Consider the following 14,997-nt stretch of genomic DNA (forward strand, 5'->3'; position numbering starts at 1 on the left):
GTCGATCGATCACGAGTTGATATTTCGTGTAGCATTAATTTTGCAACGCGGCGACACTTGTTCCAAAGTTCCTAACGGTGGAAGGAAGCGTTCCATGGGGGGGAGATTGAGAGGATTTTGGTGCGAGCTGCGCGTATTTGTCTAAAGGGTTGTGTTCTACTGGTTGTCTAACCGTTGGAGATACTTGTTTTATCATTTATTACTTTATTATACTTGTCAAAGTATGGTAGTGTCAGCATGGTAGTCATGGTAAACTGACAATTTTGTTATCTATTTTTAATGATGCGAAAGAAATTATTTCAGATGTCTGATCATGGCTGACTAATACTACTGATTTGCCTTTTTTTCTGGTTATTTGTCACAGATTTTTAACCCTTTGCACTACTACTCTTTTCATGCTATGATGATTAGCACTTATTCGTATTAATATAGAAATATAATTATAATTTATATACTGTATAATTTGTATTTTTAAACTCCTTTCTTTCTGTAACACATTACAACCCTTAAAATATCTAATATTAATTTCCCATAACCCTTTATACTCGAGTGGCGCCTCTGAAGCGCCAATGAAAATTGTTATATAATTAATAAAATAATGTTGGCGTTATTAAAGACACTTTTGTTAAAAGCATAACAGTTTTACGAGTCACAAGACTGAATTTCACGTTCATAAATTATACTAAGTATTATACTACAGCTGGTCAAAATAGCAATTTTTTATCTAAGCTTAAAACGGTTCCGAGTGCAAAGGGTTAATACAGTGTTCCGATCAGGCATCATGCTCGTAGATCATTCCCAGTTTCGCCTAACTATTTTTTTTTTCTGCTAGAGCCTCCTAGCACAATTCGATTCACCGGGTGCCGAAAATTTATCTAGCGCGCGTGCACTTGATCACCGTTCAGTTCTCACGTCTGACTAGTAGATTCCGTTTCTACTATCCTGAATCTGAACCAGTGATACCATAATACCTGTTATCTACACCGCCTTGCCATAAATTGATACTAGATATCGGGAACGTAGAGAGGAGAGACCCCGGTGTGCGCGCGGCGAGCCAGCCACGGTTTGCCGACCAAGTAGAAACGGCCAACAATAGTCAGACACCGGCGTAATCGGAAGCACGCGTGCCCGATAAATTTCGAAACAATTTTCTCGCGGAGGAATGTTCGCCCGTTAAAATACTACTGTACATTTACGAATCGTCTATTCCTGCGGAGCACCATAATCGCGATATAAATTATTATTCGGTCTCGATGGAGAAATTACGACAGCCTTAACCCTTTCGGTGCGGGCGGTGAATATATCCGGCGTACATGCGACGATTGGTATAAATAACAAAATTTTATATGAATAACAAAATTTTATATGAACAACAAAATTTTATATAAATTACAAAATTTTATGTGAATATCTCTTAATATTTTATATAAATATCTTTTAAGGTACAAGCAACACTTTTGTTAAAAAATGTCATTTTATTAAGCACAGTTTCTATTTAACGCTTAGGAAAATCTCAAGAAAAACGATTGACAATGTGCGAATTATCGACGCTTCGTACAGCGAGAACGTCATAGCGCGAAAGGGATAAATCTCACCTTCCGCGACAGCGTATTGCGAATCCGTGACAAAGCTAATCACGCCCGCCGGTGTTCCCGCGGAATCTCCTCCCGCGGCTTCGGAGAAACAAGTAATCCGAGTTTCGTCTAATGATCCGGGCGGCCCGATCCGCCGCCAATTAAGCCGCGCAATTAATAAGCAATTACGCAGGGAATTAGCCTCGCCGCGTCCCCGTGGCGCCGCTTTTGTTCAAACTCGCGGGGGATAGCGCGGCGCGTTTCGGCGGCGTCGCTGATCATTGATTAATTGCGATTCGATAATGAATACGGCGTTGTTAAATGGATTCGATTATAATTATCATGGCGTGAGCGATATTCTGTTATCTGAGACGCCTTCGTCTCGGGATAAATTCGACGAGCGCGCGCGCGCGCTAGATTTCCTTCGATCTTGGGTTAATATTTATTACTGGATATAATGAATAGATTTATTTATTACTATCTTTAATTTTGAAAAGAATTTTACTTAGTAATGTTATTTAAGAAAGAAGAGAATTCCACTTGAAAAGTGAAAAGATTGAAATAATGATACGCAGGAAATAATGAAATAATGACTCTATACTTTAAGCTACGAAATTATTCCCCTTTAGTTTTCTATTTCATTGAACAAAGGAAGAAATATTGCAACGAATTAATAAACAAAGAGTTACATCGTCTCCGGGCCAGGGTCGCCCGTTCCTGTGAAAAATATCTGAAAATATCTGAGAATTCACGGCTCACCTTTGCACCCCTTTGGTGGCCGCCTCGGCGAAGCTCCTGACGTCGTGATAGTCCATATTTAGCGGGCCGGTGGGACTATAAACAAGCCTTTTCGCGGGCAGATTGATGGGCAAAACCGCGCCGATCACGCCCAAAGCGGAATCGATCTGGGAAGCGGCGTACAGCACGGTCCTGAACGGCTCGGGCTCGTCGAAGCCCGGCGCGCAGCCTGCCACCAGTATGATGCCGTCGTAGTCGCAGCTGCAAATGTTCGTCTCGATCTTCAGCTGACACGGCATCCATCTGAGAATCAGATGAATCGTGTTAACGAAACCGAACGCACGGATCGACACGGCTGGCGGGGATTCGGCGGCGTTGGTCGTGCATGGTCGTAGAGCGCGCTGAATACGCGCGGCGCTATGGCAACGGTGATCTAGAGAACCGGAAGAAGAGGCTTTATGGATCGCGGCTTCAGCACGAGACGCGGGATTAACTCTCCGTGCGGAGCGATTCATCACGCGGACTAAATCTAATTTGCGAGACGCGACCTCGTCGCCGTGAAATTTTCGGCGCTTTCGGCATCGACCAACGCGCTCGCTGCGACGACGCGATCTCAAAAATTCTCCGAGAAGAATGGATTTTATCGAAGTCCCTTGTCTTGGGGTTTATTTTGCCAAAACATCGATTAACTAGAGATTTTAATCACGAGTTTTTAATCTTGCAAGGGTAGTCCTTTAACCATATAAACATTTTCATAATTATACAGTTAACGATGTTTATTTATTAACGATATTTATTGTAATGATGACTCTCAGATTTATTCACCAATTTTTTAATAAAATTATCGACAATATACTATTAGGTGACCATTTAAATACATTGTATTAATTAAACTGTATTAGATTGACATAGAGGACGAACGAGCGTTAAAAATCCCCAGCTGCATTAATATTAAACGTGATAGACTAAAAGATCAACCTATAAATTCGCGAATGTCCGAAATAGAATAAACGTTAGAGATCCGAGTGGAAGAGAATGCTAATCTATGTCCAGCACAATAATTGATCTCCGAGCGCGGCGATTAAATTTTGGATATATCAGATATCCCGAAATTGCGATTTCTAATAGCAGAACACTGTGGAAATGATGAGACCGAGGTTGGAAATGTACAGCCCCTATACATTAGAGTTTCCATTAGTGTAAACGGGGGTAGCTAGGCGAACCTTTCGGTTCGTATTTACGAGGCGGCTCTAGTTTCAATTAAAGTAATCAAAGTCCGATAACAATTTGAAATTCGCCGTCTCTAATTGTTGTAGATATCGCCACTAATTTCTGCAGCGGTATTAAATCGTCGTCGTAATTTATCGGCTAACGATGCTCGATCGATGAGAGCTCGGGGCACGGTTCCGACCGACTAAAATATTTTTAACGCTGGGATGACGAGGCTCGGGTCCATCTTGACCCAGAATATAAATATCTTTAAACAATTCTAAAAAAATTGAAATATTTGAAAGAGTCGGATAATTATTGTTGTAATAAATAATAAATATTTTTGAAAGCTTAGATCTTGTTAAAACTTTGTCGACTGGTAGTTTATAAACTGGTCGTTGTGGTAATATATAATTTATTTATTGTTGAGATAAAAGTGGAAGGTTGATGTAATTTTTTAAATATTAGATATCTTTCGCGATGAATAAGGCAAATAAAATAGAATAAATATTGTTTAATGCTAATATTATAAAAATATAAAAATGCTAGCCGATTAAATTACCTTATAATGATATAAATATTTACGGTGAAATAGCCGGATGGTAGAGTTTTAATAAAACACACCCGAGTAGATTAAATTACCCTATAATGACATAAATATTTACTATCAAATAGCCAGTCGGTAAAATGTTAATAAAACACACTCGTATACAACTTTAAATAAACATTATTCACCTTTTTGCTTGGTAAATAGCACAAGCTCTCCGATCCCACCGTACAATTTGCATAGTCGACAGCAGCGTTCATTACAGTAGATAAAACGTTCGGCAGCTAGCTTTCCCATAAACACTACAGGTGAGTATAAAAGCGATATCGATTCGGTCGCCGAGTAGCGGGAAGAATGCTCGATGGCCGACCGCCGCCGCCGAAGGAACATTGACATGGCGAACGACTCGAGAGAGCCCGCCTGTGCGAGAAAGTCCACGGTCAGATCGACGTCAGGACGTTCAAACGATATCTCTCCCGGCGAGCCACGACGATTCGATACGAATCGCGCGCAACATAAATCCCACGTATTTCCTGAGTGCTCCGGCTGCCGTCGCTAAGTGACCGTTCGATCGGAAGGATCCCCTTAAGATCCACCTTGAAACACGCTCCTGGATGCTCGACTATTTCGTCTTCGATCGAACCGTCGTCTGTGTCGCACCCTGATCAACGACCTCGGCGATCGTCGTCAAAACTCCTTCCTCAACGTCCGTCTCTTCATCCGATGCTAAAAGCTACCATTCTTTCCCTCTATTCTGTGACGTTCTTCGTGGCAACTTTTTATTCACTTTAACGTTCTACTATCTAAATCTTTTGCGTGGCTCTAAAAGGGTTCAGTGACATTATTCTTGGAAAATAATAATGAGTTAGGAAATTTGAAGAGATTGAATTTTCTCTGATTTGTAAAGTAATAGATGATAATAGATAAAGATGAAGAAATATCAGAATAAAATATTTTATGGTCGAAAATAAAATTAGAGACTTTTCTTATCTCTTTTTGACACTGTTTCAGTAATTGTGAGATAAATTAGAACCTTTAATATTTAGAAATAATTCAAGCTAATTTAGAAGAACAAATATCTCGCGTCAAGCGTAAGACGTTCGCAAACGCGGCCGCTTCGCAAAGAGCCGCCTAATCATTCGAATCTGTTCAATTCCATTCGGCTCGAAAATTCGAAGGTACTCGACAAAAATTCCATTCGGATGCACAATGCGGCCCGACGTCCGCAGACATCAATTTTTCGTCGCAACACCGGAAGTTCCGCGGCAGACACGCGAAAAGTATGTTGCTCGGTTGTCCCGGCAAAAGTTTTCGCGTCCTCGGAGTCGCGTTTCAAGGTGAGAACCTTAACATCTCCCGGAAGCATCCAGAAGAGGATGCAACGCGGGACCGTCGTCGAAGAAGCAGAAGAAGAAGAAGAAGAAGAATTCATCCGAAAGTTGGCGGAAAGAAAATTGGAGATTTCGTTTTCGTGCAAATTACTTTGGAATTCCTTGAGTCGCGGTCGGCGCACGGTGGCTTTTTAAGAGAATCCCCGTTCCGTTTCCGCGCGGAACGAATCCCGCGCGACCGGCTCTCCCGTCGTCGACGGAACAAACTTTTCCTCGAGATATCCGCGCGCGTGGCCCGGCGAAACAGCGCCCGTTTGCCCAGGGGAGGCACACGCCCATCGCTCTATCTTTTCGCGTGGGAGGGCAAGTTTCCGCGGACCGGATCCGTCCCGCGGGCCGAGACGTTCAACCGCGCTCCCTCTCGCACTTCGTCCGCGTTTCACCTGCATTTATAACGCTCTTATCTCGCCTGTCGATTACTGGACAGATGGCAGTCGGTGCAACTTGCCCGGATATTTTATGCGCGCGCGAGTGGCGGTTTCTCTCTTTCTCTGTTCTGGGTTTCACCGTGCTCAGCAATTTCTCAGCTACGATCTCTAGACATTCCTTTCTGATTGATGAGTATACTTGTTATGGAGAAATGGTAGTATTTTGTGTATGGCGAGTATACTCGTCATGGAAAAATGGAAGTAATTCCTGTTATGACGAGTATAATCGTCATGGAAAAATGGAAGTAATTTGTGTTAAGACGAGTATACTCGTCATGGAAAAATGGAAGTATTTTGCGCTGTGACGAGTATACTCGTCACGGAGAACTGACTGTATTTTGTGCTATGACGAGTATACTCGTCATGAAAAAACTGCAATATTTTGTGCTCTGACGAGTTAACTCGTCAAGCCTAAAAATTTCCTCCCTAGATCCCAATTTTAGCAAAAATAATACCCATCCCTAAATTTCAATTCGTTTTGAATATACTTAGAAGTTAACACGAAATGAAACGAGCGAATAAAATTATATGAATAATTATAATGAAAAATTGAATGCAGCGTGAATAAAGCTTTTATAGCGCGTGCTTTCTGTGACACGTTTTAGGTACACACGTCTCAGAGAGGTCGCGACAGCTAACTGGTTAAGCGTAGCGCGCCTTCTTCATGAATTATTGAAACAATTCAGTGAAAGAGAATTGTGGATTCTTTGTACACCGTATTCTGCGCCGTGACTTCGAGTGGCAACATGCATAAAATCAGACTATATTTATGTAAACTAAAACGTAAGCGTGGAAAAATAGGAGAACCGTTCTACTGATGATCTCATTCGCGAACGAAGACATTTTTTTAGCTAGCTGAGATTTGTCGAATCTTTTTTAATTATTTGGGACAACAATGGGACAACCTCGTAAAATTTATTTAATTTTCTTTAAAAGAAGAGAATGTTTTAGAAGTAATTTGTATTTTATTAAAGAATTTTTATTCTGCGAATTTTCATAATTTATTTTCTCATATTCTTTATTGCAAGCCTTAAAATATCTAAAATTGTTTTCATTTAATTCTATGTTTAAATCGAACATTTTGCCATCGAATAAATTCAATATAATTTCTCTCGGATGCGCAATTAAAAATGGTAATATTCTAGATTGCATATGCTCTGTTTCAGTTATAAATTATTTATTACCACACTGCTGTATCTATACCCACAGTTTAATTACTAAATCATTAATCTATAATTTACATTAATAATCATCGTATATCCAAATAGCAGCACTTTTGGTGCAACCAAATACCTATGCTAGAGTTTTTGAGAAACTAGATCCCCGATAGCGTTCCCCTATAATGATTAATTAACAAAGCCCTTACGCGTGCCTCAATAAGATGCTTAATAGGGAAACTAAGTTGCCGGGTGCCGCGCTGTCGGTTATTTGCATAAACATCCACGCCTGGCGGAAGGGAACGCGAAAACTTTAACGATATAAGCGGCCGATTTAAACTGGGCGGAAACTGGCGATGCAGTTTTGGAAAATTCGCCGGATGGTGACGTATACACCGCGCGTAATTCATCACGGGATAACAAGGGAGCCGCGGGCGATTCTTCACGCGAGATCAGCCGACGTAATAAAACGGATCCGCGTGTCCGCGGCGGCGGTGATTCGGCTCGTTAGAAAATCGAGCGGCGGGAAACGACTTCAATCCGGTAGGTGTATCTCCATACACGGGCTGTGCCAGCAGCAGCAGCGATTTAATTCCTCCCGGTGGTCGCCGCGTCAAAGCTTATTTTAACAAAGTAGCGCTCGGGGTTCCGCCGTTGAGGAGGATTCATCCGTTAACATTCGCTGACCGGGCAACGGTAATTAGACCGACGGTGCGTGCACCGAAATTCCTGTTTCCACCCCAGCCGGCTCATAGACCGACGTCGAAAACCCGAACCCGCGCCGATAGACCCCCACCGTTGAAAATTCATCTCGCGAGATATCAAAATTTATAGCCAATTTCACGGTATCCGAAATTAAATGAAATTCTATTTCCGGATCACGCGGGACGGGATCGGTAATAAAACGACCGCGCGCGCGCGTATTCCGTCGGACTTTTTCGAAACTTTTCAACTTTCCGCGGTGTAATCGAAACTTTTAATTGATAGCTAATTCGCCGGGCCGATGGTATCGATCAAAATTAAACGGGAAAACCATCCGCGCCGATTTGCCGGGCGTAAATTGCGATACAATTCACGTCATCCTACGCAAATAGATAAAAACAGCCGGGCACGATGCAGTCGGACGCGTGCGAGAAAGTTCAATATTTATCGCGATCGAGCAACCGAGAGACCGCCCGCATGGGGAGCTCAAATATTAATTAATTGTTCAACGATCCCTTCTTCGGCGCTGACTCTTAAAATGCTCGCGTACACGAAATGTTTGCCACGATCGGCTTAAAATGAAGCGAACTGTTTAGACACGCCCAGAATGTTTGTCATTAAAATACAACGGGAATGAAAATCGTACGAAATATTGGCACGCTGCGAATTATAGCACGGCGCATTCGATGGTTAGTACGATAACTGCACGTGTGTGGAGCCACCGTCCAATAAGAGCAACAAGACAGATTTAAATATATCAATTATAACGAAATTACAAAATATTCCAACTTTTAATATTTTACACTATTTCTCTTAAAAGGACACAGATATTTCAATTTTAAAATAATAAAATAAATACATTACGTGAATAATGCTTTCATAAATAACAAAACAAGTATTAAAATCAAATCACACATTATTTACACTATTATTCTATCACAAATCTGTAAAGAACATAGCAAGTGCAAGAAATCACAAGATTTAATTGCATTGATCATTTTAAAATCGGAGCAACGATTCCTATCCCGAAAATTCACCAAAAACTATCTCAATTCTAAAATCAAACGAAAGTATCGTAGATCAAGACACTCTTAAAACATAGACAGTTTAACGACGGTTACCTCGACTCGACTGCCATGTTGCTGGCTGGGACATCGGTCTAAGGTTCGTCGAAGAATGAACCAGGTTGATGAGAACACAGGATGACAGATCTTCGTAGCTCGTGATCGCGGAAACCGAGACGTAGGTTCCTGGTCACCGGGAACAGACACCATAGAAACGAGCATCGACCTATCGACGCCCGCTGTTCCCTTCAGGTTAGATCGCGATCCTAGCGCCCCGGCTCCGGAAGCTTCCGGTTCAGCGCGATCGCGTCGCTGCAGTGCATTCGATCGCGACGAATCGGCGCGGATCGGAGCGCGACGCGGTGCTCCGGTTCTCCGCGAGTATTTTTTTAGCGACAGTGCGGTTCTTTTCGGCCCCGCGAGACCGTGTCAACAGGTGACCATTCGCCGCTTCCGTTTCGACGATTTGTCAGCCGGCGATAGCGACGTTTACACGACCCTTTTTTCGGCGGACTTCGATCGACGCCTGGCAAAGCCTTGTGACGAGTGAAGAATGATAGCAAGCTACACCATCAGCAATTCGAGGTTTTATTGAAGTACATTCTTCTAACGGTAAGTAGATACTATATTGATCATTGCTATATGAATTATTTCTATTATATACGTATTATATATATGTCTATTATATATGTAAGTATTATTAATATATGCACGTACCTTTATCAATTGGGAGAAGATATGGCGGAAGATTTCGTGCGCGATTTTCCTTCGCGCAATGCGAAGATGGCGGCTAGTGGCGCCGCGTGAAGGTCGAATATAGAACTATAATCAGCGTTACTACGTCAGTCGCGAATGAAAATTTTTAAACTTTCACCAGGCATCAATAATAATTGATGATTAATTGGCTAGAATAAAGTAACGATATTTTTAGATGTTATAGAATTGAGAAACTTGAATCATTTCAGGTAGATTTTGTAGCAACTTTTTTTTAATATTCTTGGGTAGTTGATTCATCCCTTAAGCTTATTTTTATATGAACAGTCTTAATTATTCCTTTGTATTTTTATTAACTCCTTAGGCTATTATTTATGTGTAGATATTTTTACTTAATCTTTTGTACTTAATTCATTGAGCTATTATTTACATAAACACGCTTGGATACTCATTCGTATTTAATTCATCCCTTAAGAAACTATTTACATAAACACTCTCAGTTATTCTTTTATATTTGATTCATCTCTTAACCTACTTTTGATATAAATATCCTTAATTACCTTTTTATATTTGATTCATCCCTTAAACTACAATTTATATACACACTCTCGGTTATTCTATTGTACTTAATTGATCCCTCAAGCTATTATTCGTACAAACACTTCAGCACGCTCCATTGTGTTCGATTCGTTTCGCGAGGATCGCGCTCGTATTTTTGCAACGAAAAAGATTACAAATAAGCGGGATCCCGCGCCGCGGTAAGAAGCTTTTCCGATCAAATTGGTCGCGTGCGGTTCTAAAGGTGGTCGTATCACGCCCACCGAAGAAGTTTCCGGTGATTTTGACGAATGGCTGATTTCCAGCGGTTCGGCGAGGAGAGAGAGAGAGAGAGAGAGAGAGAGAGACCGACCGGCTCCGAATTCGATTCCTCGATCGCGACAGTGAATTTGCAAGTTTAAATTTATCGAACCGCCGAGAGCGATAGATTTGCGGCCGGCGAACTTTCCCCGAAAGTTCACCGATAGTTGTCCGATTTAAAGCGCGGCAGATTGATGGGAATTCGCGGTCTGCTTATCCGATCGGCGGCCCGCTTTCGTCGTCTCTTAATCATCGTTTAATCAAACTCGTCGCTCACGGATAGATCTCTCGTACCCGGGGATCCCCGCGATCCGCCCTCCTGATTATTATACCGCGCCACGGCTATCGACGTCCGACGACAGACGATAGTCTAATCCGCGAACGGATCTCGATCGGTGTCGCTCGTCGAAGAATCGGAATATATCTTGATACGCCGATAAAGCGTGACAAGACTATCATTCCTAATTTGAATACCCGACACCGTGACGCGATCGCGTGGATCACGATCGCCTCGCAGCGCCGCAAAATTGCCGACAATTTACCCGATCAAAGGATAATTTCAATGTCGACGATTCATAGACTTAACGATTGAATCAAACCTGGCTCAATAATGTTATTATACAAAATTTCAGACAATTCGACATCTAACATTTTACAGTTTCAGAATCCCTACGATTCGGATCTTTAGTCTTGCGAAGTAAAGAGAACCATTGCGAACCTTTTATTAATATCGAATATTAATAAATATCGATATCAATCGAACAATATTATTAGAGCGGTTTAAAAGTACTTAATACATAATTAAATAAATAAAGGCAGTTTTAAAGGCAGGGAACCGTGCGGAAGAAAAGTCTAGGTGTTCAACTCAACACTTATAAAACGTGATATATTTGTATGCAAAAGGGGGAGGAGAAACAAAATAAATATTCACAGATCATTCGTAATCTAGGTCGTAAACGCCTCTACTATCCGCAACTCGTTATAAAAATAATCGCTACTCTAGGAAGTATAAAACTTACTTAATATCGTAATGGAGCCCCGACAATTGGCGGGGGACACTCTCGAGACATACACGCATACAACGCACAGACACGCTCTCCGGTTCCAGGACGCGAAATCATCATCAACACCGAGACGACTCTGACCTTAAAGGATCAGCCGGCACGGATCCACGGCGCATCGATGCTTTCTTTTTTCGCGTCCTTCTCTCAGCCTTCCTCGCAATCCTATCACGATTCAATACTTTCATTACAACGCTAACAAACGTCGGGGCTGGGTGCTCCCCGCTACGTCATCGGATTGCCGGCGGGCTCGAGAATCAGCGTCTCCGTTAACCGAACGCCTCTCGAAATGTCAACCTACTTAACGGTCCCCTTGTGCGCGCACGGAATCACGAATGTGTGTTTCTTCCAGCGCGGAAAATAGAATCCGCGGGTCGTGAAAAGAGACCGAATTGCTTTCAGCTTGGTCTCTCTCGTTCGATTTATCGCGAAGGCGGCGGACTTTAAATACCGAGATTTACGCTGCGAGAGCAACCTTATTCGACGAGCGGAATGATTCCACGGTTCGAAGAACTCGCGCGCGCCGCTCCTTTGGAAATACAACCGAGAACGGAAGCGTCGCCCGGGCTGATCTTCAATTTATCCGCGACGGTCGGGGGAGAAATAAAACGCGCGAGCACAACGCGGAGACGCTCGAACCCCGCGGCAATCGTTCGACGAACGCGTTGGTCGGGACCAGCCAGCCCGCGACTTAGAACAATGAGTATTTCACGCGCGTGTACGTATAACGTACAGTGTCCGTATGGCAATATTTGCGAGCGCAATGCCTTCCTGGGGGTGGGCTGGGGGGAGAGAGAAAAAAATAGTCGTCGAGGGAAGGCTCGCAAATGTCGGGCAAAGTTCCGCGAACTCGAAACTACGTTTTCTTAAGTGCTCCGCGTACGAAGTTCGTCGATCGAAGTGAAGGTGGCCGTCAGTCTCGTGACCCGAGAGAAAAACAGCAGGAAGAAAGGGACCCCCGGCCTCTTTGAGATCGAGTCGACGGTGGCCGCAGTTGCGTCGCGACGCGCTTATAAATGCCATCGTTTCCCAACTGCTCCTTTAAACCTTGGTAGAATTCGTTCGATCGATCGAATTCGATCGAATGAATCGGACTCGAACTTCGACCGTTTCATAGAACGATTTCTTCCTGCTTGGGAATTTCTCTCGGTGCCATAAGCGCATGGAGATTTACAAAACACGGACAAGTACAATGATAAAACTCGTCGCATCTAAACGAAACATTAACGCGCAGCAGAAAGTTCGACGCTGCTTCGTGGAAGGATTTTGTTTGGGCGTCACGGCGTCGTCGGTAATAGCGACGAATTGTGACGTTTTATATGTTTGGACTATGGATATAGTACGAGGCTACATAAGTTTTTTCGCCGCTAAATTCCGGTCCTACATTTCACGACGCCGTGACAGATTTAATCGTCCGATTACTGGAAGCATCGAAAAGCATTTTACTAGTTCATCGTGCTACTTAAGCGTCTTTATAATTTTTTACAGAACGACAGATAGTTGATTAAGTATTTAGTAAACGATCTAGAACATTTCGTTACTCTATCGATACCGTCTCTAAAGGTTACTAGATCCTTCTCTATGCTTGGCTAACAGCTACGCAATACTATCGTTAACTTTGGCTGAACGTTCAGATAACTGTTTCAATCGAGTATTTTCTGCCAGGGCCAATAGAAGCTCCGCCTACGAGCAGTAAGATTAATTAAGATTGGTCGCGTTCGCGCGCGCGAACGTCACGTTCCCCGAGCCTATCTTTGTACCGTCGTCTACCCTGTGTCGTGCTCGAACGGTTCTGATCGGAACCATTCTCTGGAAGAACAGGAGTCGCCTGGCCGGCCGATTCCGGGGCCGAGTGGGCGTCGCCGGAACAGCCGGTGGGCGGGGCCAATGGCATTTCAACGCGCAGAACGGTTATTCCAAGCGTTCGCGTGACATTTGCGCCTGCGCGACGCTGTCCACGTCGTTTCTAGTTTGACTACAGTCCTCTAAGCTGACCTTATAAGTTAAGAAAGATCTCTACGATTGGACTGTGTGTGACTAACTCGATCCGAGTTTCCGCGAGTTAAGCAGAACGTAACGATTCCAGAATCGGTTCTGGCTATGTTCGGACAAACTAGGGAAGATGATGGAGCATTCTAAGAATTAAGAGGGGACTAATTATCTAATCCCAACAACGATACCGACGAACTTGTACGGTCGACTACGCACAGAATCACCTGATCACCCAAGTCACCTTCGCGAATCACAGCCAAGGTGTTTCCTCTGTCAGACCGGCTCACAGCCTGGTGCCTTTGCTGACCTCGTTGGTCACGTCCAGGGAGACCGTCTTCAACGCGTTCAGCTTCTCGATGTAGCCGATGTCGATGTGAAGCTTGCCGTTGTCGTCCACGGTCCCTTGGAATGTCTTCTCCGTGCCTCCGTTCGCTATGGAGGTCACTGAAGACGCCGACGTGGTGTTCACGTTGTTGTGCTCGTTCTGCAGCCTGGTGCTGATTGCGTACAGTCTTCTCCTTCCTGGGAAGAAGCCCGAGAGCTTCACTGCCAGCGGGTGCAGCAGATGCTCCTCGTACATGTCCGCTTGGGAGTCGGCGGTGATCAGACTGACGATGATGCCGACCAGCACCGTGGTCATGCTGCCGATCAGAGCGTAATACATGTAGGTGATGCTGTAGAGGAAGTTAAGGGCACCGGTTGGCTCGCTGGACGCGCTGTTGAGCACCACGCTCTCCGTTGTATTGACGAAACTGGGGCTGGAGTAATACGCGTGGCCTGGCTGAGTAATCCAGGGGGAGAACGTGTCGTTGTGACAGTTCTCTGTTGACAGAGGCAACGTCTCCACTGTATTGCTCACTGTCAAGTGTCCGAACGTGATCCATAGGGTCGTTACATGGCTGAAGATCATGCCGGCTGCCGCGCCCTTCCAGTTGGCGCAAGGCACCAACATGGCCAGCAGAAAGACCCCCAATAGTGGACCCGAGGTAGCTGAAGTCATCAGCATCGACGACTCGATCACTCCGGACAGCATTGCCACCAGGAAACTGATGCCCACGATCAAAATTCCGTAGATCACGCTGATCAGCTTGATGACGTTCAGCTGCTGATGGTCTTTCAGGTTCTTCAGCGACGGCATCTGGCCAAGGAAGTCCTCGAACGTCACCGTCGCGAGGGAATTCAGGTTCGAGACTGCCAACGTCAGCGCGCTGTTGAACAACGTTGCCATAACCAGCCCCAGGAGACCTGGCATGTTCATAAATTTGTCCTCCACGTAGAACGGCACGATTTCGTCGAATTTCGAGATGTAGCCGAGCGTCAGCGGGTCGCAGTCGGCGTAGCTGGCGAAGATCACCATTCCCACCACCCAGGACAGCGAGAACAGCACGAAGATGATCGGCATGTTGGCCATCATCGTACTGGAAAAGAAGATTTAAATTGAAGTGATTGCCTTCTTTGAAAAATTGTGTCGAGATAAAATGGTAGTATGATCTAATTGGAGGCTTGCTATGTGTTGAATCATGTGACGATTGTTTAATAATTTTAATTACGTCAAGTTTCTA

At 43.9% G+C, this 14,997-nt stretch overlaps 2 protein-coding genes across 5 annotated transcripts in view; both read right to left on the reverse strand.

The window, feature by feature from the left end:
- The window catches only part of Dip-b (Dipeptidase B), a 30,345-nt gene extending 21,461 nt beyond the window's left edge, over window positions 1-8,884 (reverse strand). Inside the window, exons 1-2 of the mRNA XM_078176646.1 lie at window positions 8,868-8,884; window positions 2,334-2,615 (exon numbers count right to left, since the gene is read on the reverse strand). Coding sequence (XP_078032772.1) covers window positions 2,334-2,615; window positions 8,868-8,884 — 299 coding nt within the window. The remainder of the gene's footprint in view (window positions 1-2,333; window positions 2,616-8,867) is intronic.
- Window positions 8,885-12,780: 3,896 nt separating this feature from the next.
- The window catches only part of LOC144479032 (sodium-coupled monocarboxylate transporter 1), a 102,277-nt gene continuing 100,060 nt past the window's right edge, over window positions 12,781-14,997 (reverse strand). For all 4 annotated transcript variants that reach the window (XM_078197496.1, XM_078197495.1, XM_078197492.1 and 1 more), the window contains one exon: window positions 12,781-14,853. In XM_078197496.1, coding sequence (XP_078053622.1) covers window positions 13,719-14,853 — 1,135 coding nt within the window. In that variant the 3' untranslated portion in view covers window positions 12,781-13,718. The remainder of the gene's footprint in view (window positions 14,854-14,997) is intronic.

The sequence above is a fragment of the Augochlora pura genome, chromosome 3 (genome assembly GCF_028453695.1).
Source record: "Augochlora pura isolate Apur16 chromosome 3, APUR_v2.2.1, whole genome shotgun sequence".
Lineage (NCBI taxonomy): Eukaryota > Metazoa > Arthropoda > Insecta > Hymenoptera > Halictidae > Augochlora > Augochlora pura.